The 22,873-nt window shown below is 44.4% G+C and overlaps 1 protein-coding gene across 14 annotated transcripts in view; it reads left to right on the top strand.

Annotated features, from left to right (window-relative positions):
* The first annotated feature begins 2,779 nt into the window (after window positions 1-2,779).
* Window positions 2,780-22,873, top strand: part of LOC100345491 (uncharacterized) — a 32,841-nt gene continuing 12,747 nt past the window's right edge. For 3 of the 14 annotated variants that reach the window (XM_070062286.2, XM_008257198.5, XM_017342417.4), the window contains exons 1-4: window positions 2,821-3,001; window positions 3,374-3,427; window positions 15,331-15,486; window positions 20,375-20,432. In XM_070062286.2, the coding sequence (XP_069918387.2) occupies window positions 20,418-20,432 (15 nt within the window). In that variant the 5' untranslated portion in view covers window positions 2,821-3,001; window positions 3,374-3,427; window positions 15,331-15,486; window positions 20,375-20,417. The other 11 variants (XM_089319258.1, XM_070062283.2, XM_070062288.2 and 8 more) reach the window with 8 other exon arrangements.

Raw genomic sequence — 22,873 nt, 5'->3', positions numbered from 1 at the left:
TCATCCACAGGAGAAACCTGGATGGAGCTCCAGGCCCCCGGATTCAGCCTGGCTCAGCCCCCGCTATTGCCGGCATTGGCGGAATGAGCCAGCACATGGCAGATCGCTGTCAGTCTATCTGTTTCTCTTTGCCTTTCAAATAAAGAGGAAAGTATGTTGGTTTTGTATTGCTGTTATCAGTGGTTCCAGAAATCAAAATAATACCTTTCTCTTTTAAATCTCCTGGTGTATCATTCGCACTTCCTTGGATGCCCTTACCACACTCTATTTAGGCAGTATTTGTGTATATTTTTTTCTCATACTGGGTTATAATAAACTTTAGAATAGGAAATGTACTTTGTCCTTGAAAACCTTTAAAATTTCTCACACAGGTCCTGGCCTTACTGAATTTCTGATGTTTGAGCCAGGAAATTCACTTTTATAAATTAGACTGGGAAATAATTATACATATGCTGAAAGACATGTGTACAAAGAAGTTCTTTAAGGCATGAATTATAATGACAAAAAAGATAAAAAAGGAAAGCTTGAAACATCATTCAAATTAGGTTATATATTTAACATGTTGATTTTTTACTTACCACTAATGGAAATATGTTCAAAATTTGTTATTATGCATGAAATGTTGTAGAAAAATATGCATAAGTGATTCTTTCTAAAATATGCACTAAAATGAAAATAAGCATGGCAAAATGTTAATAATAATTATTCCAGGTTATTAGATTATTTGGATATATTTATTTATAGTTTCTGATCATCTTTTTTGTGATTTTTTTGGGGGAACAGACATGTTTTGATATTACTTTTATAAAGACTAAACAATTAATTTTCACTTTTTTAAAAAAAGATTTATTTGTGTTTATTTGAAAGGTAGAGAGAGACACGGACACACAGAGAGACAGCTCTTCTATTCTCTGGTTCACTCCCAAATGACTGAAATGGCCTTAGCTGGACAAGGCTGAAGCCAGGAGCCAGGAACTCCATTTGGGTCCCCTATTTGGGTGGCAGGGGCCCAAGCACTTGGACCATCTTCCACTGCTTTCCCCGGGGCCATTAACAGGGAGGTGGATAGGAAGTGGAGCAGGTGGGACTCAAACTGACACCCATATGGGATGCCGGTGCCGCAGGTGGAAACAACCAACTATGCCACAGTGCTGGCCCCCAGATACTAATTTTCTAAAATGAATGTTCCCACATTTCACTCTAGCTCGTTAATTTATATGTCATTAGGAATCCTTAGGAGTAGACTACAAAATAAGATGGTGTAGAATAATTTCCAGAATGAATGTGGTGAACTTTTGATGGAGGGGAGGAATCAATAATGGAAGACATATTCCCTAGGTCCCCATCACACATCAGGTATAGAAAGAATAAGCAGAGTAAGTGTGTAGCCTAGTGGTTAAGATGCCCACGTCACACACTGAAATATTTGGGTTCGATTTCCAGCTTTAGCTCCTGATTCTAGCTTTCTGTCAATGCAGACCCTGGGAGGCAGCGGTGATGGTTTAAGTAGCTGAGTTCCTGCCACCCACGTGGGAGGCCTGGATTAAGTTCTTGACTCCAGCCCTGGCTCAGCCCTACCTGTCACGGACATTTTGGGAATCTACCAGTGAATGAGTGTGCTCTCTTTTCCTCTGAAAAACAAATACAAAAACAAAACATAAAACAAGAAACAGATTCTTAGGTGTTACTACATACTAAAAATTTCAAAAGTCCCGGAAGTGTTCCTACTCCTAAAACAAGTGGAAGTTTATGGTACTAATAAAAGGGGAGAAGGGGTGGACACTAACACGGTGCAATGCCTTTTTGTATCCTCCTGTGATTCCTCTCTTGCAAGAAAGGTATGAGTAGAGCTGAGAGAGGAAGTAGGAATTATGATACAGCCCTGCCTTGTAATTACAGACTAAGCTGGGTAGTCGGCTCCACATCCAACCACCTACATGTAAGAGAAAGATTAATAACAATTGCGTACCTTTTTATGAAACAGAGAAGTCGGGGTCTCCATTTTGTGGAGCTAGATTCCTCCCCAAATTCACAGTAGCATCCTGTTACTGAAGCCAGTGTAGGTTCTAAGGTGTATTTGATGTACATAGAAGTCCCAGTGGACGATCTGGGTTTCAGGGAAATGGGACATTGCTGATACTTGAAGCTCGCTTCCTCTCAAAGAGTCTACGTCGGCAGCTGACTGACTAAACTTCTGCTCAAGTGGGTCTAAAAATCATGGTCTCAAACTGTCACAGTAGCAGAAACTGAGCGTTACCAGAATTTAATTAGTTTGAGGCCACAAAGCTGGTTAATGGCCCTATGTGTTTAGAATCCAGGTAGTCCGGCCACATTTCCCTGCCTGTCAGTCACGCTCCCAATCCCAGGTCATCTAGTTCATTAATGCTGTCTCAGACACATTCAAGAAGTCCACCAACACACTGTCACTGACAAAACTGCAGGACCAGAACAGGAGAATGCACGATTCGCGAGCACGGTCACACACACACACCTGCAAATTCACAGGACCGCAAAAGCCACGGGACCGTAGAGTCTCCCAGTCCCATAAACCCCAAATCCTAAATCCATGGTCGAATTTCCACACACACACAGTCCCAGGACATCACTGCTTCCTCTTCTGACTCCTGCTAGGAGCTTGAGGCTCAGGCAGACTTGTGATCTTTCCTTTCCACCCCGATGTAGCCCAGCCCAGAGTGGAGCCGCGACCAGGCGAAACTAAAGAGACTGAGCGACGCCTCCTTCGCCAACCTGACGCTCCCCAAAGCTGTAAGGAGGAAACGCCTTTTTGCAGAAAAATCGTCTTATGCCGTGAAGGCCTCTGGGAAATGTAGTTCGGGACCGCGAAGTCGCGGCCCCATTCCGATTCTTCGCAGTACCTGGTTGCACTCCCTGAGGAGATCAAGGGAGGCTGCTCTCGCCAGACCCCCGGCTGGTGCTCCTGCGCAGGGCTGCGCACCTTTCAATGCCGCCGTTGGTTTTCTCACTAATGGCAAACGGGCAGGTTAGTCCCACCCGGGTGAGCCGCGGGGGCGTCTGGGAAGCGTTGCCCTGCGTCTAGCGGACCGAAGCATTTTGTGGCTCTCAGTCGCCGCCAGCTGTGACCTCAGGGGCGCCCCTATCCTAACCCGCGCCGAGAGTGCGGCCTGGGGCGTGGACTCGGGGCCTGAGTCCGCGCGCGGGCTCGGGGGTGAGTCCTCGGGGACTCTGCGCAGGGAGGGAGCGGGGCCTGCGGGGCCGGGGCCGGCCGTTCCCTGAGGCCGTGGGTGTGGCGTGAAGTGCCTGGAATTTGCTGGGCATTTGACTGGCTGAGTGTGGCCTTGGGATCGTGTCTGCAAACGCTTTTTGGGATGTGCTTTTCCGTTTTATGTTTCAGTATGAACATGGGCGCCACCGTCCGTGACAGGAACGAGAAACTCCGTGAATGAAGGTAGGGTTGGGTTGTGTGTGTAAATGTGTGACACTGCATCGCTGTAGGCCCAACACTGCAATACCTACTTTTAATTGTATATGCTTATGTTAACAATGTCGTTTTGTGTGCGTATTCAATTTTCTCTCCTTGCTCCCCAATCCCTTGCCCAAAATCGCAAAACACGGAAAAGTTCAGAGAACAAAAATCGTTCATACGTCTACCAGCCATGGAGGCACTGTCACAATTTACTCATCTTTTTTTGCGAATCTATATACATGTATTCGTATGTTCTTATATAGGTGCGTAATGACGTAAAGTTGTAAATGCACTATACATACAGTTCTGCGATCTTTTTTAAATTTTTATAAAGATTTATTTATTTATTTGAAAGAGTTACACAGAGAGAGGAGAGGCAGAGAGAGAGAGACAGGTCTTCCATCCGTTGGTTCACTCCCCAATTGGCCGCCATGGCCGAAGCTGCCTGGATCGGAAGTTAGGAGCCAGGAGCTTCTTCCCGGTCTCCCACATGGGTGCAGGGGCCCAAGGACTAGGGCCATCTTGTACTGCTTTCCCAGGCCATAGCAGAGAGCTGGATCGGAAGTGGAGCAGCCAGGTCTCGAACTGGCGCCCATATGGGATGCCTCCGCTTCAGGCCAGGGCATTAACCCGCTGCACCACAATGCTGGCTCCCAGGCATTCTCTCTTTTTAACATTGTGTGATTAATAAGTTTTCATTTGAAAAATTACACATCTGTGTCAAGGTTTAAAAGTTTTTTTGTAGTGTACATTTTAATGCATTTGCTCCTATTGATGGTAATTTGGGTCTGCCAGATTTCTTGCATTTATAAATGGTGTTTAGCAGCAACTATTTGGTACATGCTACAATGTACTCTTTTCTTAAAAAAAGATTTATTTACTTGTGAGGCAGAGCTACAGAGAGGAAGAGGGAGAGACAGAGAGAGGGGGATCTTCCACCCACTGGTTCACACCCCGAGTGCCTGCAACAGCTGGAGCTGGGCCTATACGAAGCCAGGAGCCAGGAGCTTCCTCTGGGTCTCCCAGGCGGGTGCAGGGGCCCAAGCTCTTGGGCCATCTTCTGCTTTCCCGGGCCATAGCAGAGAGCTGGATTGGAAGTGGAACAGCTGGGACTAGAACTGGTGCCCGTATGGGATACCAGTCCAGCAGGCAGATACTTAACACACTACGTCACAGCTGAAAGGAGAAATCAGCAAAAGAGCCTGGAAAGGACTAGTTAAAAAGATTGAGGACAACTAGATGAGGGTGGTATCCAGGAATCCAAGGGAAGAAGGTGTTTTAATGAGAACTGTCAGATGCTATTGATAGGCCAAGTAAACGAGGCCTGAGAATTTAGTCATTGGTGTTCCGGAAAGCAGTTTCATTGGAGTATGAGGCCAAAGAGAAAACTGAAGAACAAAAATTGGAAATATCAAGTCCAGATAATTTTTCCCAAGATTTATTTATTTGAGAGAAAGAGGGGGCGGTGCCCTGGCACAGTAGGTTAATCCTCCGCCTGGAACGCCAGCATCACATAAGGATCCCCTGGGAGACCCAGAAGAAGCTCCTGGCTCCTGGCTTTGGAGCAGTGCAGCTCCAGCTGTTGCAGCCATCGGGGAGTGAACCAATGGATGTAAGACCTTTCTGTCTCTCCCTCTCACCGTCTGTAACTCTCTCAAATAAATAAAATAAAATAAAAATTAAAAAAAGAGGAACATACACACACATTCTCTCTCTCTCTCTCTCTCTCTCTCTCCCCCTCCCTCCCTCCCCCATCTACTGATTCACTCCCCAGATGACCACAACAGCTAGGTCTGGAGCAGGCCAAAGCCAGGAACCAGGAGCTCCATCTGGTCTTCCACATGGGTGGCAGAGGCCCAAGTACTTGAGCCATGAGTTGCTGCCTTTCCCTGCACATTAGCAGGAAGCTGGATTGAAAGCTGGGCAGCTGGAACTTGAACCAGTTCTGTAATACAGGGTTGGAAGCAGTAGCTTAATGCACTGTACCACAGTTTAGATAATTGCTGAAGATTTTTTTCTTAAATGGAAGAAGTGAAAGGAGTGATAGCTGGAGTTAAGAGCTATATGTTTACTCTTTATATGTTAATTAAAATGATCTGATAGACAAATTTGATGATACAGGAAAGAAAAGAGAGTAATACCATAAACGTGTCTTTAAGTAGCCAGAGCAAACAGGATCTAATGATAGAGTTTGCCTTAGTTTGGAGCATGACCATAATAGCAACAGGAGAGAAAGAAGTACCTGGCTCAGATACAGGTAGATGGAATGATGTGTTAGTGAGAGCTTATAACACTTCTCTTCTGATTGCTTCAATTTTATACTGAAGTAGGAAGCAAGAGACTTGGCTGAGAGTGAGGTTGGTAGAGGAAGGTTGAGGGTTTGAGGAATGAGAAAAAGAAAATCGCTTAAGAGAGTGTAACAGAACACAGAGAAATATGATTTTCAAGGAAACAGTGAAGAACCACTTAACGTTAGTATTCATGAATTTAAAGTGAGCCTATTCCACATAGTTGTGTGATTTCTTTTCTGCAGTGTTCATCTGTATAATTGTACCCACAGGGGAGAAGTTGGACTTAGTGCATGTATTGGTTTCATAAAGCAAATTAGAAAAATGTCAAACAGAGGCAAAAGTCGTCTGAGTTAGTAAGATTTGATTATGTTGTTTGCCCATGGATTTAAGAATTGGTTATGTTGTTTAACTATGGATTTTAGGACAGATAACTAGAGAAGAGAGGATAGCAAGGGGTCAGGGACAGTGAAAAATTGGTAGATTCAAAGAACGGAAGTTCCTGATGGGGTTGAAGGACTACTGAATTGTGATATTAGAGGGAGTAAGGTGGAGAGATAGAAGGGTATTTTTCTCTTTGGTTGTCAAATATTTTAAAAATAGAACAGGTCTTGCTATTATGTTTTTAGGAAACATGGATAATTATTAGCTAGACCCATTGTTTCATTGGAGTTATAAAGTAGTTGTATTTGAATTCTGTCATTTCTTCTTCATTAATGAGCTGAAATATTTGTCTAAAGAAAAAAAAATTCCCATAAGTGTTTTGTTACCCAACCAGGGTACAATTTGTACAAGAAAGACAGAATAAATAGATCACTGTCCTTTAGAAGTTTTTGGACTTTTGAATCGTTCTCAACATCTCCTGATGAGTTATTATTAACCTTATATATTTACATATATATAATTTTAACATAGTTGATGTGTTTTTGGCCGGCGCCATGGCTCACTAGGCTAATCCTCCGCCTTGCGGCGCCGGCACACCAGGTTCTAGTCCCGGTCGGGGCACCAGATTCTGTTCCGGTTGCCCCTCTTCCAGTCCAGCTCTCTGCTATGGCCCCGGAGTGCAGTGGAAGATGGCCCAGGTCCTTGGGCCCTGCACCCGAATGGGAGACCAGGAGGAGCACCTGGCTCCTGGCTTCGGATCAGTGTGATGTGCCGGCTGCAGCGTGCTGGCCGCGGCAGCCATTGGAGGGTGAACCAACGGCAAAAGGAAGACCTTTCTCTCTGTCTCTCTCTCTCTCTCTCTCACTGTCCACTCTGCCTGTCAAAAAAACAAACAAACAAACAAACAAAAACACATAGTTGATGTGTTTTAAACCATTGCAGTTACTTTTCTTTTGAAGCCCAAATGTTCCCATCTTTGGACACCTTTTTTTTTTTTTTTTTTTTAAAGGTAGAGTTAGAGAGAGAGAGAGAGAGAGAGAGAAAAGGTCTTCCACCTGCTGGTTCACTCCCCAGGTGGCTTTAATGGCCAGAGTTGTGCCAATCCAAAGCCAGGAGCCAAGAGGTTCTTTCAGGTCTGCCACACGGGTGCAGGGGCCCTAGCACTTGGGCTATCTTCTATTGCTTTCCCAGGCAGTAGCAGAGAGCTGGATGGGAAGTGGAGCAGCCATGTCTTGAACTGGTGCCCATTTGCGATGATAGTGCTGCAGGCAGTGGCTTAACCCACTACGCCACAGTGCTGGCCCCTTGGCCACCTTTTTAAAATGGTTTCTGAATCCTTTTATCACATCCCTAGTAGTTTTTAATGGCATCCTATATTTCTGGTCTGACAAGAACTCCCAGTATCATTTTTTTTTTTTTTTTTTTTTTTTGGACAGGCAGAGTGGACAGTGAGAGAGACAGAGAGAAAGGTCTTCCTTTGTCATTGGTTTACTCTCCAATGGCTGCCGCAGCCAGCGCGCTGCAGCTGGCGCACCGCGCTGATCCGATGGCAGGAGCCAGGTGCTTTTCCTGGTCTCCCATGGGGTGCAGGGCCCAAGCACCTGGGCCATCCTCCACTGCACTCCCTGGCCACAGCAGAGAGCTGGCCTGGAAGAGGGGCAACCGGGACAGAATCCGGCGCCCCGACTAGGACTAGAACCTGGTGTGCGGCGCCGCAAGGCGGAGGATTAGCCTAGTGAGCCACGGCGCCGGCCCCAAGTACCATTTTGTACATGCCCTCGGCATGAGATCTGTCCTTTCAGTATGATACCCTGATTCCTTTAAGTGGGAAATGATATTTTGAAACCATAATTACGGTGCTTGCTCTTATTGTGATCACTGTTTTATTGTTTCTATAGGGTGTGTGTGTGTGTGTGTGTGTGTATAAAGAACTAGAAAATATTTTATTAACAGCTTGACTAAGATTTAATTCATATACAATGCATTTAATCCACTTAAAGTATACAGTTCTGGGCCAGTGCTGTGGCACAGTGGGTTAAAACCCCGCGTGCGCCGGTGCCGCGGCTCACTAGGCTAATCCTCCGCCTAGCGGCGCCGGCACACCAGGTTCTAGTCCCGGTCGGGGCGCCAGATTCTGTCCTGGTTGCCCCTCTTCCAGGCCAGCTCTCTGCTGTGGCCAGGGAGTGCAGTGGAGGATGGCCCAGGTGCTTGGGCCCTGCACCCCATGGGAGACCAGGATAAGCACCTGGCTCCTGCCATTGGATCAGCGCAGCGGGTGCGCGGGGCTGGCCGCGGTGGCCATTGGAGGGTGAACCAATGGTAAAAGGAAGACCTTTCTCTCTGTCTCTCTCTCTCACTGTCCACTCTGCCTGTCAAAAAAAAACAAAAACAAAAACAAAAAACAAACAAAAAAAAACAAAAAACCAAACCAAAACAAAACAAAAACAAAAAAAACACAACAAACAAACAAACCCAGCGTGCAGTGCCAGCATCCTATATGGGTGCAGGTTCAAGTCCTGGCTGCTCCTCTTCCAATCCAGCTCTCTGCTATGGCCTGGGAAAGCAATGAAAGATGGCTTAAGTGCTTGGGCACTTAAATAATATGTAGGCTTTTGTGTGTGTGTGATTTTTTTAAAAGATTTATTTATTTGAAAGGCAGAGTTGGGGTGGGGGGAGAGGTCTTCCATCCACTGGTTCACTTCCCAAATGGCTGTGATGGCTGGAGAAGCCAGGAGCCTAGAGTTTCTTTCATATCTCCCACATGGGTGGAGGGGCCCAAGGATTGGGGCCATCTTCTGCTACTTTCCCACGCACATTAGAAGAGAGCTGGATTGGAAGTGGAGCAGCTGGGGCTTGAACCAGTGCCCATATAGGATGCCAGCCCTGCAGGCATTGGCTTTACCTGCTACACCACAGTGCTGACCTCAATATGCAGACTCTTAACTCACTTCTTTCACTTTGCATGTTTTCTTTTCTTTCTTTTTTTTTATTTTTATTTATTTATTTATTTTTTTGACAGGCAGAGTGGACAGTGAAAGAGAGAGACAGAGAGAAAGGTCTTCCCTTTTTCCATTGGTTCACCCTCCAATGGCCGCCGCGCATCGCGCTGATCTGAAGGCAGGAGCCAGGTGCTTCTCCTGGTCTCCCATGGGGTGCAGGGCCCAAGCACTTGGGCCATCCTCCACTGCACTCCCTGGCCACAGCAGAGAGCTGGCCTGGAAGAGGGGCAACCGGGACAGAATCCGGCGCCCTGACCAGGACTAGAAGCCGGTGTGCCGGCGCCGCAAGGCGAAGGATTAGCCTAGTGAGCCACGGCACTGGCCACATGTTTCAAGGTTAATTCATATTATAGTAGGAAATGCATTCTTAACAAAGTAGTAATCACGAGTTCATACTGCTATGTCCAAAGTTAAAAATGTGGAATTACAGGATTTTAATCTTTGTTTTTATTTTTGAATCTTTTATTTGCTCATCTATCCATCCATCTATATATCTACACATAAATAAAATAGTTTCAAAGTAACATTCTTGGGGCTGCCACTGCGGTTCACTTGGTTAATCTCCGCCTGCGGTGCCGGCATCCCATATGGGTGCTGGGTTCTAGTCCCAGTTGCTCCTCTTCCAGTCCGGCTCTCTTCTGTGGCCCGGAAAGGCAGTGGAGGATGGCCCAAGTGCTTGGGCCCTGCACCCCATGGGAGACCAGCATAAGTACCTGGCTCCTGGCTTTGGATCGGCATAGTTCCTACTGTAGCAGCCATTTGAGGGGTGAACCAACGGAAGAAAGACCTTTCTCTCTGTCTCTCTTTCACTGTCTAACTCTGTCAAATAAAAATAAAAAAATAAATAAAATTAAAAAAAATAACATTCTCAGTACTTACAATCTTTCTACTATTAATATTTTAACGTTTCTTCATAAATGTATTTGTTGCTAGGGTATAATCCTTCTAGGAAAGTAAGGTTAAAAAAATCATTGTGTTTTGAAGTAGCTAGAAGGAATTCTCTCAGTATGGTTAAACCAGAAAGTTGATATATGCTTAGGTTCATTTGTGTTATTTTGCTTTTGATTTTTAGGCAGAGCTTTTAATAATTAATTGAATTTTATTTTATAATTATGTGAAACATTTACCTGGTTGGAAAATCAAATACACAAAACAAAGTATACCAAATTATATGCAGAAGATGTATATAAAACATAGAGAAATCTTGTTTTCATCCCATGTCTGCAGATTGTTCTAAAATTGTTAGTTTTTTCACGTTTCTTTCCTTTTTTAATATATGCAAATATATATAACATAGTAATTTACTATCCATGTTTACTTAAACAATAATGAGGGCAGGCATTGTTGTGCAGTAGGTGGGCTGCTTGGGACACCCACATCCCATATCAGAGTGACTGGTTTGAGTCATGGCTTCTTTGTACCATCCATGTTCTTCTTCTTCTTTTTTTTTTTTTTAATTTGACAGATAGAGTTATAGACAGTGAGAGAGAGAAAGAGAAAGAGAGAAAGGTCTTCCTTCTGTTGGTTCACTCCCCAAATGGCCACTACGGCTGGCGCTTCACCGGTCCGAAGCTAGGAGCCAGGTGCTTCCTCCTGGTCTCCCACATGGGTGCAGGGCCCAAGCACTTGGGCCATCCTCCACTGCCTTCCCGGGCCACAGAAGAGAACTGGACTGGAAGAGGAGCAACCAGGACTGGAACCCGGCACCCAGATGGGGTGCCGGCGCTGCAGGCGAAGGATTAACCAAGTGAGCCATGGCGCCGGCCCCTATCCATGTTCTTTGATTTTTTCATTTCATTCTTTCCAGGTCTTTCGTTTTAACTAGATTCGAGCATTAGCTTGAGAACCTTTCAAACCTTGTGATTGGAATTTTATTAATTTCATAGATAACGTTGAGAAAACTTCCATCTTTAATTTGATAACTTTTCCAATTTTTAAGTATGGCATTAACTTAGGATTCCTTTTATTAACTTTAATAAGTTGAGCAGATTTTCTTGATTAGGGTCTTGTACAGTTTTTATTGGAATTATTCTGTGTGCTTTAGAGTTTTTTCACTTTTGTGAATTTTGAATACATTAGGTAAAATGTCACACAGATCACCTGTCTGGTTTAAGTCATCCTTCCCCTGGTTAAGCATTTGATTACATCTCAAAGTTCCTATAAGATTGATTTTAACAGATTTGCCACATTTTTTTTGTTTGTTTCTAAGAACAGATCTCTAGAGTTCATTTTTCTGTTTTCTCTGGTGTTATCCTCATTCCTTACTTTTAACCTTTGTGTTTATGATAAAGTGCATTTCTTGTAGATATATATATATAATTAAATATGCTTTTTTAAATCCATTCTGAGCACAGTAGTTTAATTGGTATGTTTAGACCATTTACTCTTATTTATAGATAAATTAATATCTACCATACCATTCTCCTAACAAATATTTGTTTCATTTGATCTTTTTTTTGCCTTTATCTGATTTCTCTGGTTTTCATTGAACATTTTATGGTTTTTTATTATCTCCTCTTTTGCTGTATCATTTACGTTTCTTTAATTTTAGGGTTGCCTGAAAGTTTTCAACATATTTTTAAAATGTGTTTATTTTACTTGAGAATGAGTTACAGTGAGACAGAGAGATCCTTCATCCCCAAATCCCTGCAATAGCTACAGCTGGCTCAGGCTGAAGCCAAGAGCCATGAAATCAATCCAGGCCTCCCACATGGGTGGCAAGGACTCAACTGCTTGAGCCATCATCAGCTGCCAGTCCTTAACAGAAAGCTGGAATAGAGAATGGAGCTGGGAACCAAAGTCAGGCAGTCCAGTATGGGATGTGGGCATCCTGAGCAGAGGTTTAACCACTGCCCCAAACACCCTTCTCCTGAATATAGTATTTTTAGCCTAAGTTGACTTTCAAAAAATGCTATACTGCTTCACAGGGAATATAGGGACCTTACAGCAGAGTGTTCTTAATTTTTCCCTCCTATCCCCTAGGACATTTCTTGCATTCATTTTACTTTACTCATGTGTGGTAATCACCCAATACATTGTTATCATCATTGCTTTAATTTTTTATAAAAATATTTATTTGAAAGGTAGAGTGGGAGCCAGCTGTGGGTAAGGCCAATGCCTGCAGTGCTGGCGTCCCATATGGGTGCCGGCTGGAGTCCCAGCTGCTTCACTTCTGATCCAGCTCTCTGCTATGGCCTGGGAAAGCAGTAGAAGATGGCCCAACTCCTTGGGCCCCTGCACCCATATGGGAGACCTGAAAGAAACTCCTGGCTCCTGGCTTCAGATTGGCGCAGCTCTGGCTGTTGTGGCCAACTGGGGAGTGAATCAGCAGATGGAAGACCTCTCTTTCTTTCTCTCTCTCACTCTCGCTCTCTCTGCCTCTCTGTCACTCTGCCTTTCAAATAAATAAATAAAATCTTAAAAGAAAGGCAGAGTGACAGAGAAAGATAGAAATATCTTCCATCCACTAGTTTGCTCCCCAAATGCTTGCAACAGCTAGAACTCGGCTAGGCCAAGGCCGGAAGCCTGAACTCTGTCCAGGTCTCCCCTGTGGGTAGCAGGAACCTAAGTACTTGGGCCATTGTCTGTTGTCTTCCAGGAGTATTGGCAGGCAGCTGAATTAGAAGTACAGAGAAGCCATGACTCAAACCAGTCACTCTGATATGGGATGAGGGCGTCCTAAGCAGCCTACCTACTACAATAGAATGCCTGCCCTCATTATTGTTGAAGTAAACATTCATCTTTTAGATCAGTTAAGAATAAAAGAACCAAAAGACTTTACTTTCATTAGTCCTGCTCTGATGCTTCTACTTTATTTCCTTTCCAAGTTTCTACGTGCATCATTTTTTTTTTCTCCTTAAAGAACCTTTTGACATTTCTTGCAAGGTAGTTCTGCTGGCGATAAATTTCCTTCAGTTTCAGTATGATGTCCTTTTTTTTTTTTTAAAGGATTTATTTGAAAGTGAGTTACAAAGAGAGAGAAGGAGAGGCAGAGAGAGAGGAAGAGAGGTCTTCCGTCCACTGGTTCACTCCCCAGTTGGCCACAACAGCCACAGCTGCGCTGATCTGAAGCCAGGCACCAGGAGCTTCTTCCAGGTCTCCCATATGGGTGCAGGGGCCCAAGGAGTTGGGCCATCTTCTACTGCTCTCCCAGGCCATAGCAGAGAGTTGGATCAGAAGTAGAGCAGCTGGGACTCAAACCAGTGCCCCTATGGGATGCTGGTGCTGCAGGCAGCTGCTTTACCTGCTACACCACAGCGCTGGCCCCGACAGTATCACTTTAAAAATTTTTTTTATTAATATAAAGAGAACAGATTTCATGCATTCCATAGATAGTGTTAATGGTATCTCTTATACATTCCTGGCAAGAATACAAAATGGTATAGCCACTTTGGAAAACAGTTTGGGTTTTTTTAAAAAGCCAAATATGCACTAACCGTATTACTTAGCAATCCCAATTCTAAGTATTTATTCAAGTAAAGTGAAGACTTACATTCATACATCAATCTTTCCGAGAATGTTTATAGCTGCTTTTTAAAAGGACAACCAAATGTCTTTCAAAAAGTGAAGGAATTAACTCTGGTATATCTACAAAATTGAATTCTACGCAGTAGTAAAAAGATATGAACTATTGATTCATACAACATAGATAAAGCTTAAATAGTAATTTAAAAATTTTATTATATGAGGGAAGCTAGACCTAAAGCCTACATTTTTTTATTTTTTAAAAAAGATTTTATTTATTTATTTGAGAGATAGAGTTACAGACAGTGAGAGGGAGAGACAGAGAGAGAGGTCTTCCATCTGTTGTTCATTCCCCAAATGGCTGCAACAGCTGGAGCTGACCTGATCCAAAGCTGGGAGCCAGGAGCTTCCTCCAGGTCTCCCACGTGGGTACAGGGGCCCAAGAGTCTGGGCCATCTTCTTCTGCTTTCCCAGGCCATAGCAGAGAGCTGCATCAGAAGTGGAACAACCAGATCTTGGACCGGTGCCCGTATGGGATGCTGGTTGTCGCAGGTGGAGGATTAACCTACTGAGCCACAGTGCCGGCCCCTAAAGCCTACATATTATATGATTCCATTCACACAACACCCTGGAAAAGGAAAAACTCAGAGGAAAGAAAACATACCAGTAGTTTCCAGGGATTGTGTGTGGGGAATGCATTAAGTATAAAGGAGAAACACCTAGAGGTTTAGGAGTGATGGAGATGCAGTTGTTTGACATTGCATTTGTCAAAACCATAAAATATTCCAAAACAAACAGTGAATTTTACTGTATGCAAGCTTTTAATAATTCACGCCAGGTAGAGGTGGAACCAGGATGGAATGTAGAACATGACAGGTTGTACATACAGTTATATGATAACATCACTGAAGGTGGTAGGGAGAAAAGGGGATGACCTAAGTATTTTGTAAAACAGTGTTTTGTTTTGTTTTTCTTTTTCAAATAGAAGGTTTTTATTGTGTCTTTAAAATATTTAAAAGGCCTTAGGGATCATCTGCCATCTAGTTTCTTAGGGATCATCTGTCCAAAGGTGGACAACTTTTTAATCTTTTCTACCAGCTTTACCAGCTCGCTGAACCATTCCTTTATTAGAGCCATAGATACTATCCAAAATATCCTGATGTATTTGTTTTTAACGGTTGTAGGTTGCTGAATCAAAGCAGCTGAAGTTCAATGTCATTTCTTTCAATAATTAATCTTTCTGGGCTTGGGGTACTGAATAAGCAAGGCCTGGATTCACCTGAACCCTGAGGATATGTTTTTCACCCAATGAACTTCAGATTTCAGCAGAAACTCATTCTCTTAAACAATGATGTTGATGGAGAGATGAGTATATCTAGATCTCTTCTTGTAACAGAAGTCCAGTATAATACCTTTGATCACATTCTACATATGACTACAGCAGTGTGAACCATATCCAGTTCCTTTCTATGTACCCACCATTTGTCATTTGTCAACGTGGAGCTGCTTTTTCTTTTCAGGGAGGCTGAGTTCTATGTTGACATGATTGAAGTCCCTCCATGGGGTTCTTCTGGGCCCCTTCACGGTAACTGCTTGTCCCTTCAGAATTGATGTTAACATTTTCTGGAGTTTTGACAATCTGCTTGCTAAGAATAGGATTCATTCATAAACAAATATTGATTTGTGTTTTTACATGAGATAGTGTGCCCCTGGTTTTATTTAATTAATTTTTGTTTTATTTGTGAGACAGAGACTGATAGCTTCCACCCGCTGGATCACTTCCCAAACGCCTGCAACATCTATGGCTGGGCCAGGCTGAAGCTAGGGGCCTGTAACTCAATCTAGATGTCTCACATGAGCGGCCAGGACCTGAATACTTGAACCATCATCACCTGCTCTCCCACAGGTACACATTAGCAGCAAGCTGGAATCAAAAGAGGAGATAGGACTTGAACCCAGTCCTCCTGATAGGAGATCCCAAGTGGCCCTAGTCCCCTCACAAAATGCCCACCCCTGTGCCCTAGTTTTAGAAGAGTAGTGAACTTGTTCAGAGTTGAGGTAAAGTGGAGGAAGGGAGATGGATGAGAAGAAAATTAAAGGATATTGCAGTATAGCATTGGTGGGATCAAGAACCAACCTGAGAAAATTCATGTATCTCCCCTGGAATATGCAAACATGTCACCTCACTTTATTACTTCTCCCTGTTGAAACATTCAAATTTTAACACCAAATCTGTCTTGTACTTAGAATTATTATTAGTTTTGGCTGAATCTAATTGTGGCTTAAACAACCAAAGCTTTTATTGTTTCACTTAACAAGAGGACTAAAAGTAGATTCTAGACTATTTCAGTGCTTCCATGTCATCAAAATGTGGTGCTTTCTGTCTTTCGAACCATCATCTTTTTTTTTTTTTTTAAGATTTATTTATTTATGTGAAAGGTAGAGTTACAAAGAGAGAGAATGAGATCTTCCGTCTGCTGGTTCCTCCCCAGGTGGCCACAATGAAAGGAGCTGGGCTGATCTGAAGCCAGGAGCAGGAGCTTCATCTGGGTCTCCCACATGGGTGCAGGGGCCCAAGGACTTGGGGCATCTTCTGATGCTTTCCCAGACACTTAGCAGGGAGCTGGATCACTGGTTCGGAAGTGGAGCAGCCGGGACTCAGACCCATGCCCATATGGGATGCTGGGATTGCAGGCAGTGGTTTTACCTGCTATGTGACAGTGCCAGGCTCCTTGATCCATCCTCTTTAACTAATCACTATTTATTCATATAATTGTCACCTCAGGTTACAAAGTCAGTTGCTAAATATCCAGGCATTGTAGCCATATCTAAGTCAAGAAGAAGAAATTGAGCTTTATTCTAATGCCTATCATTTATTTTTAAACCAGAGAACAGAAATTTTTTATAACCTTTCCCCATAGTAGACATCTTATTGACTCCTATTGACCAGTATTCTGTCACAAAATAACTCTTAGCTGCAAAGAATACTGAGAAAGAAGCTGGAAAAGAGAATGAGATTCTCTTTATTGACAATCACAATTCACCCCACTTTGATACAACAGAGGTATATTGCCACTTGGATACAATAGAGGTTTCATTTTCAGTGAATAAGGTGGAAACAGTGGCTGTTTTAGTGTCTAATTAATAGTGTCTGCCATATCTGGTCTCTCAAACATGCTGGTTCTGCATCCTTAGCAAGATGTAAAATTTTTCTAGCAATTTCACAGTACTGCAGCAGCTGCTTAGAAACCATCGTGTCTGGCGCCACGGCTCAATAGGGTAATCCTCCGCCTGCGGCGCCAGCACACTGGGTTCTAGTCCCGGTCAGGGCACCGGATTCTGTCCCGGTTGCCCCTCTTCCAGGCCAGCTCTCTGCTGTGGCCAGGGAGTGCAGTGGAGGATGGCCCAGGTGCTTGGGCCCTGCACCCCATGGGAGACCAGGAGAAGCACCTGGCTCCTGGCTTCAGATCAGCGCGGTGCCCCGGCCGCAGCGGCCATTGTGGGCTGAACCAACAGAAAAGGAAGACCTTTCTCTCTGTCTCTCTCTCTCTCACTGTCCACTCTGCCTGTCAAAAACAAACAAACAAACAAACAAAAAACATCGTATGCCGCTGTCCTCTTAAAGGTTGCTGATGGCTCTGAGAAAGCAGAACTCTGGGAGGGGAGACAGTGTTTATTAGTGGCAGAGGGAGGATTAGAAGGCAAATCTCTTTGCTCCTAGCAAATCTCTACTTTTTCTCACTATAATTCATGTAGCCTAAAGTTTATTGTTTTTAAAAGATTTATTTATTTGAAAGTCAGAGTTACACAGAGAGAGAAGGAGAGGCAGAGAGAGAGAGAGAGAGAGAGGTGTCTTCCATCCGTTGGTTCACTCCCCAGGTGGCCACACACAGCTGGAGCTGTGCTGATCCAAATCCAGGAGCCAGGAGTTTCTTCTGGGTCTCCCAAGAGGTGCAGGGGCCCAAGGACCTGGGCCATCTTCTACTGCTTTCCCAGGCCATAACAGAGAGCTGGATTGGAAGTGGAGCAGCCGGGATTCAAACCAGCATCCATATGGGGTGCCGGCACTGCAGGCGGCATCTTTACCCACTATGCCACAGCACAGGCCCCTAAAGTTTTCTTTAAAAGACTCTTTAGGAGGAAACTTTAATGAATGACAAAATCAATGAAATGAATAGCAGCAATAACAAAAGGAGCTGGACATAAAATAAGAGGAAAACTTTCCCGAATCAAATTAAATCTGCGAAATAGGTTGCATGAGGGGAGACATCTGTGTTTGTCCTTCTACATTGTAGTATTACTTGAACCTATTGCAAGTATATATTTTTTAATTGAATTTGTATTTTTTGGCAAAACTATTTGAATTTTTAAAAAACTACTTAATTATTTGAAAGGCAGAGTTACCGAGAGGCAGAGGCAGAAAGAGAGAGAGAGAGAGAAAGTCTTCCATGCGCTGGTTCACTCCCTCGGTGGCCACAATGGCCAGAGTTAAACCAAACGAAAGCCAGAAGCCAGGAGTTTCTTCTGGGTCTCCTACGTGGGTTCAGGGGCCCAAGCACTTGGGCCGTCTTCTAATGCTTTCCTAGGCCATAACAGAGAGCTAGACGGGAAGTGGAGCAGCTGGGATTCGAACCGGCACCCATATGGGATACTGGCACTGCAGGCAGCAGCTTTACCTGCTATACCACAGTGTTGGCCCCTCCAATTTTCTAATAATGTGCTTATCCTACCATGATTTAGTACTTTTCAGTTTTAGGGTTTTTTTCTATTAAAAATAAAGAGTTCACTCTTTTACCATCACTGTCTCTGATACATATTACTAAGCACATACCAACTTTTCATTCCTTCCTCAAAATCTAATTATCAGACTTTTTGTTAAATTCCCGTTTAATTCCTACTTAATTATTCCTTTTTTAAATGTCTTAGTACACTATCTTACGTATTTTGTCAGTTTCCTAACTTTCTTGGGTATATGTTTTCATGAAGCAGTACACGTGTGTTCTCTGATACAGAGCTATTAATAGTCATGGGGCATCTCCCACGTACATGCTCCTGTCCTATCTGCCCTGTGGCTAAGTTCTGCATGATCACATCAGTCCTCTTCGCACTTACGAGGCCTTCTATGATGTGAATATTTGGTTGTCATCTTTTCACCATTTTAACAAAATACCCAAAGCAGGCTAATTTATAAAAAAAAAAAAAAAAAAAAGAGGTTTATCTTGGCCCATAGTTCTGAAGGCCAGGATTTGTTTGTTCAGCAGGCCCTGTTTGTTCAGCCTCTGATGATGGATTCTTTCTGGCAGTATCCCTAGATAGCACAGGGCATCACATGGCAAGAGACAGGAACACACATATCTGACTATATCTTTACTGTGTCTCTTTTTTTTAATATTTATTTTATTTATTTGAAAGGCAGAATTACAGAGAGGAGGGGAGAGACAGAGTGAGAGATCTTCCATTTGCTGGCTCAGTCCTCAAATGGTCTCAACAACCAGGGCTAAGCCAGGCCTAAGCCAGGAGCCAGGAGCTTCTTCTGGGTTTCCCGTGTGGGTGCAGGGGCCCAAGCACCTGGGACATACTCTGCTGCTTTCCCAGGTGTTTTAACACAGAGCTGGATCAGAAGTGGAACAGCTGAGACTTGAACTGGTGCCCATATGGCATGCTGGCGCTGCAGGCAGCAGCTTAACCCACTACACCACAGCACCAGCCCCTGACTATAGCTTTTTAAAAACAATTGTATGTATGTATGTGTTTACTTATGAAGGCAGAGAGAGAAGGGCAGAGAGAGAGAGAGAGGGACACACACACACACACACACACACACACACACTTCCATCTGTTCACTGCTCAAATGGTCACAAAAAGCCGGGGCTGGGCCAGGTTGAAGCTAGGAGATGAGAACTCCATCTGGGTCTCCCACATGAATAATGAGAACTCGGGTTCTTGATCCATCATCCACTGCTTCCCAGGTGTGTTAGCAGGGAGGTGGATTGGAAGTAGAGTAGCTAGGATTCAAACTAGTAGCTCTGATAGGGGATGTGGGCCTCCCAAGCAGCAATTTAACCTGCTGTACCACAATGCCTACCCCTTGACTATGTCCATTTCTGTATTCTTATAAAGCCACTAGGATTCAGTCTCGGGGACTCCTTTCCAATGCCTATTCCATGTTTTTTTTTTTTTTTTTTTTTTTTTTTTTTTTGACAGGCAGAGTGGACAGTGAGAGAGACAGAGAGAAAGGTCTTCCTTTGCCGTTGGTTTACCCTCCAATGGCCGCCGCGGCTGGCGCGCTGCGGCCGGCGCACTGCGCTGATCCGATGGCAGGAGCCAGGAGCCAGGTGCTTATCCTGGTCTCCCATGGGGTGCAGGGCCCAAGCACCTGGGCCATCCTCCACTGCACTCCCTGGCCACAGCAGAGGGCTGGCCTGGAAGAGGGGCAACCGGGACAGAATCCGGCGCCCCGACCGGGACTAGAACCCGGTGTGCCGGCGCCGCTAGGCGGAGGATTAGCCTAGTGAGCCGCGGCGCCGGCCGTATTCCAAATTAATCACTTCCCATGGGTCCCACCTCTAAACATTGTACTTGGACTTAGTGCCATTAACATGAAACTTTGGAGACGACTCTTGAGTTCAAGAGGATAAAAGTTCAAACTATAGTGGTATTGGTATTTTTGGCCTTTCAGATGGATCCAAGTAACATTTTGCCACAAAGTGACCTTTAATCTACTTGTTGGTCCAGATTTCTGAAACCTGAAACCACAAGACAAACCCTTTCTAATGACTCACTCTCTTCCCCAGCTCTACCTCCCCAGGCTCTGTACTTTCCTGGAAAGAAGAGGAAATGACTGAATCCCAGGTAAATATGAAATAGTCTTTGTTGCTTATCTTATTCTATTATGCAACTTCAGGGCACTGCTGTGATCCATACAGTAATTAGACAGGCAGAGGAAGTAGAATTGGAAGATTAAAAAGTAGGAAGGAGTTAAAATGTAGTTTATGAAATACATCCATTTGGAGAAACTAAAATTGGACTTCAAATTTGAATTTCATTTTTTATGTAAAACAGAGTAGAAATTTATAGTTTTCATTGTATTTCAGTTTAAGAATAAACATTTTCTATCAGGAATAAGCTTATCATTGGCATCTAAAACAATTGAAATATTACAATGTGAGCCGGCGCCGTGGCTCAATAGGCTAATCCTCCACCTTGCGGCGCCGGCACACCGGGTTCTAGTCCCGGTTGGGGCGCCGGATTCTGTCCCGGTTGCCCCTCTTCCAGGCCAGCTCTCTGCTATGGCCAGGGAGTGCAGTGGAGGATGGCCCAGGTGCTTGGGCCCTGCACCCCATGGGAGACCAGGAAAAGCACCTGGATCCTGGCTCCTGCCAGGATCAGCGCGGTGCGCCGGCTGCAGCGGCGGCCATTGGAGGGTGAACCAGCGGCAAAGGAAGACCTTTCTCTCTCTGTCTCTCTCTCTCACTGTCCACTCTGCCTGTCAAAAAAAAAAAAAAAAAAAAAAAAAATATTACAATGTAACATCTTATAATTGTAAACCTGGATTTTTTTGTTGATTTCTTTTCATTAAGGATAAAACAAAGACTATCCGTCGAAAAAGCCTAACATTGGAAAGAATGCAAATTAACATCAATAGAAAATTATCCCTTTTTTTTAAAAAAATAATTATTTGAAAGGCAGTTACAGAGAGGTAGAGAGGTAGAGAGAGAGAGAGAGAGAGAGAGAGGTAGAGGTCTTCCATCCACTGGTTCATGCCCCAAATGGCTGCAAGGCCAGGGATGGGCCAAGCCTGGGTCAAGCCAAAGCCCTGAGCCCGCAGCTTCTTCTGGCTCACCCACGTGGGTGTGGCAGGGGCCCAAGCACTTGGGCCATCTTCTGCTGCTTTCCCAAGCACATTAACAGGGAGCTGTATAGGAAGTGGAGCAGCTAGGACATGAACTGGCACTCATATGGGATGCCAGCATTGCAGGTGGTGACTCTACCTGCTACACCACAACACTAGTCCTTGACACTTTGCTGTTGTCTTCTGGATATGCTTGTTTCAAATACCATGATCTTCAGTGAGAAAGAATTCTGAGTTCCCATCAGTACAACAGCTCTATCTTAATTCTTTTTTTTTTTTTTTGGACAGGCAGAGTGGACAGTGAGAGAGAGAGAGAGAGAGAGAGAGAAAGGTCTTCCTTTGCCGTTGGTTCACCCTCCAATGGCCGCCGCGGCCGGTGCCCTGTGGCCGGTGCACCGCGCTGATCCGATGGCAGGAGCCAGGTACTTATCCTGGTCTCCCATGGGGTGCAGGGCCCAAGCACCTGGGCCATTCTCTACTGCACTCCCTAGCCACAGCAGAGAGCTGACCTGGAAGAGGGGCAACCGGGACAGAATCCGGCGCCCCGACTGGGACTAGAACCCGGTGTGCCGGCGCCACAAGGCGGAGGATTAGCCTAGTGAGCCGCGGCGCCAACGAATTCTTTTTCTTAATGAGTGTTTATCCTCTTAGGACAGGGATGGGGAAACTTTTTTTTATAAGCAGAGAGAGGGGCTGGCACTGTGGCGCAGCAGGTTAACACCCTGACCTGAAGCGCCAGCATCCCATATGGGCACCAGTTCGAGACCTGGCTGCTCCACTTCCAATCCAGCTCTCTGCTATGGCCTGGGAAAGCAGTAGAAGATGGCCCAAGTCCTTGGGCCCCTTCACCCACGTGGGAGACCTGAAAGAAGCTCCTGGCTCCTGGCTTTGGATCAGCGCAGCTCCGGCCGTTGCGGCCAATTGGGGAGTGAACCATCGGATGGAAGACCTCTCTCTCTGCCTCTCCTCTCTCTGTGTAACTCTGACTTTCAAATAAATAAATAAATCTTTAAAAAAAAGAAGCAGAGATTTGGATCTTTATAACATAATTCATGGACCATATAAAATTATCATCTTAAAAATTAGCCTGCTACCGATTTATTGAATTTTGAGTCCTGCCTTTGGTTACCTTGGTAGGGCCAGACCAAATGATTTTGCGGGCTTTATATGGTCTGTGAGCCAGATGTTTTCCACCTGTTTTAGGACCTAAAAATAAATTTTTAAAAATATTAGCTCTGAGTTATCTCTTAGAATCCTTCTATCTCATCTAATCTTCAGTAGAAATTGCCTAAAAGGTAGGAGTTATGAATTGCTCCCCCCCTTTTTTTTCTGTTTTGTTGAACTTTTTTTTTCTCGTGTTCATATTCTTTGGGCCATTTCAGTTTTGAACTAGAAAAGGTGCATTAGATTTATGTATTCAGTTTACACGGCTCCTTTCAGA

This window comes from Oryctolagus cuniculus, chromosome 18 (genome assembly GCF_051225735.1).
Source record: "Oryctolagus cuniculus isolate XC-2025 breed Fujian yellow rabbit chromosome 18, ASM5122573v1, whole genome shotgun sequence".
Lineage (NCBI taxonomy): Eukaryota > Metazoa > Chordata > Mammalia > Lagomorpha > Leporidae > Oryctolagus > Oryctolagus cuniculus.
This window is presented reverse-complemented; position numbering and strand designations above follow the sequence as displayed.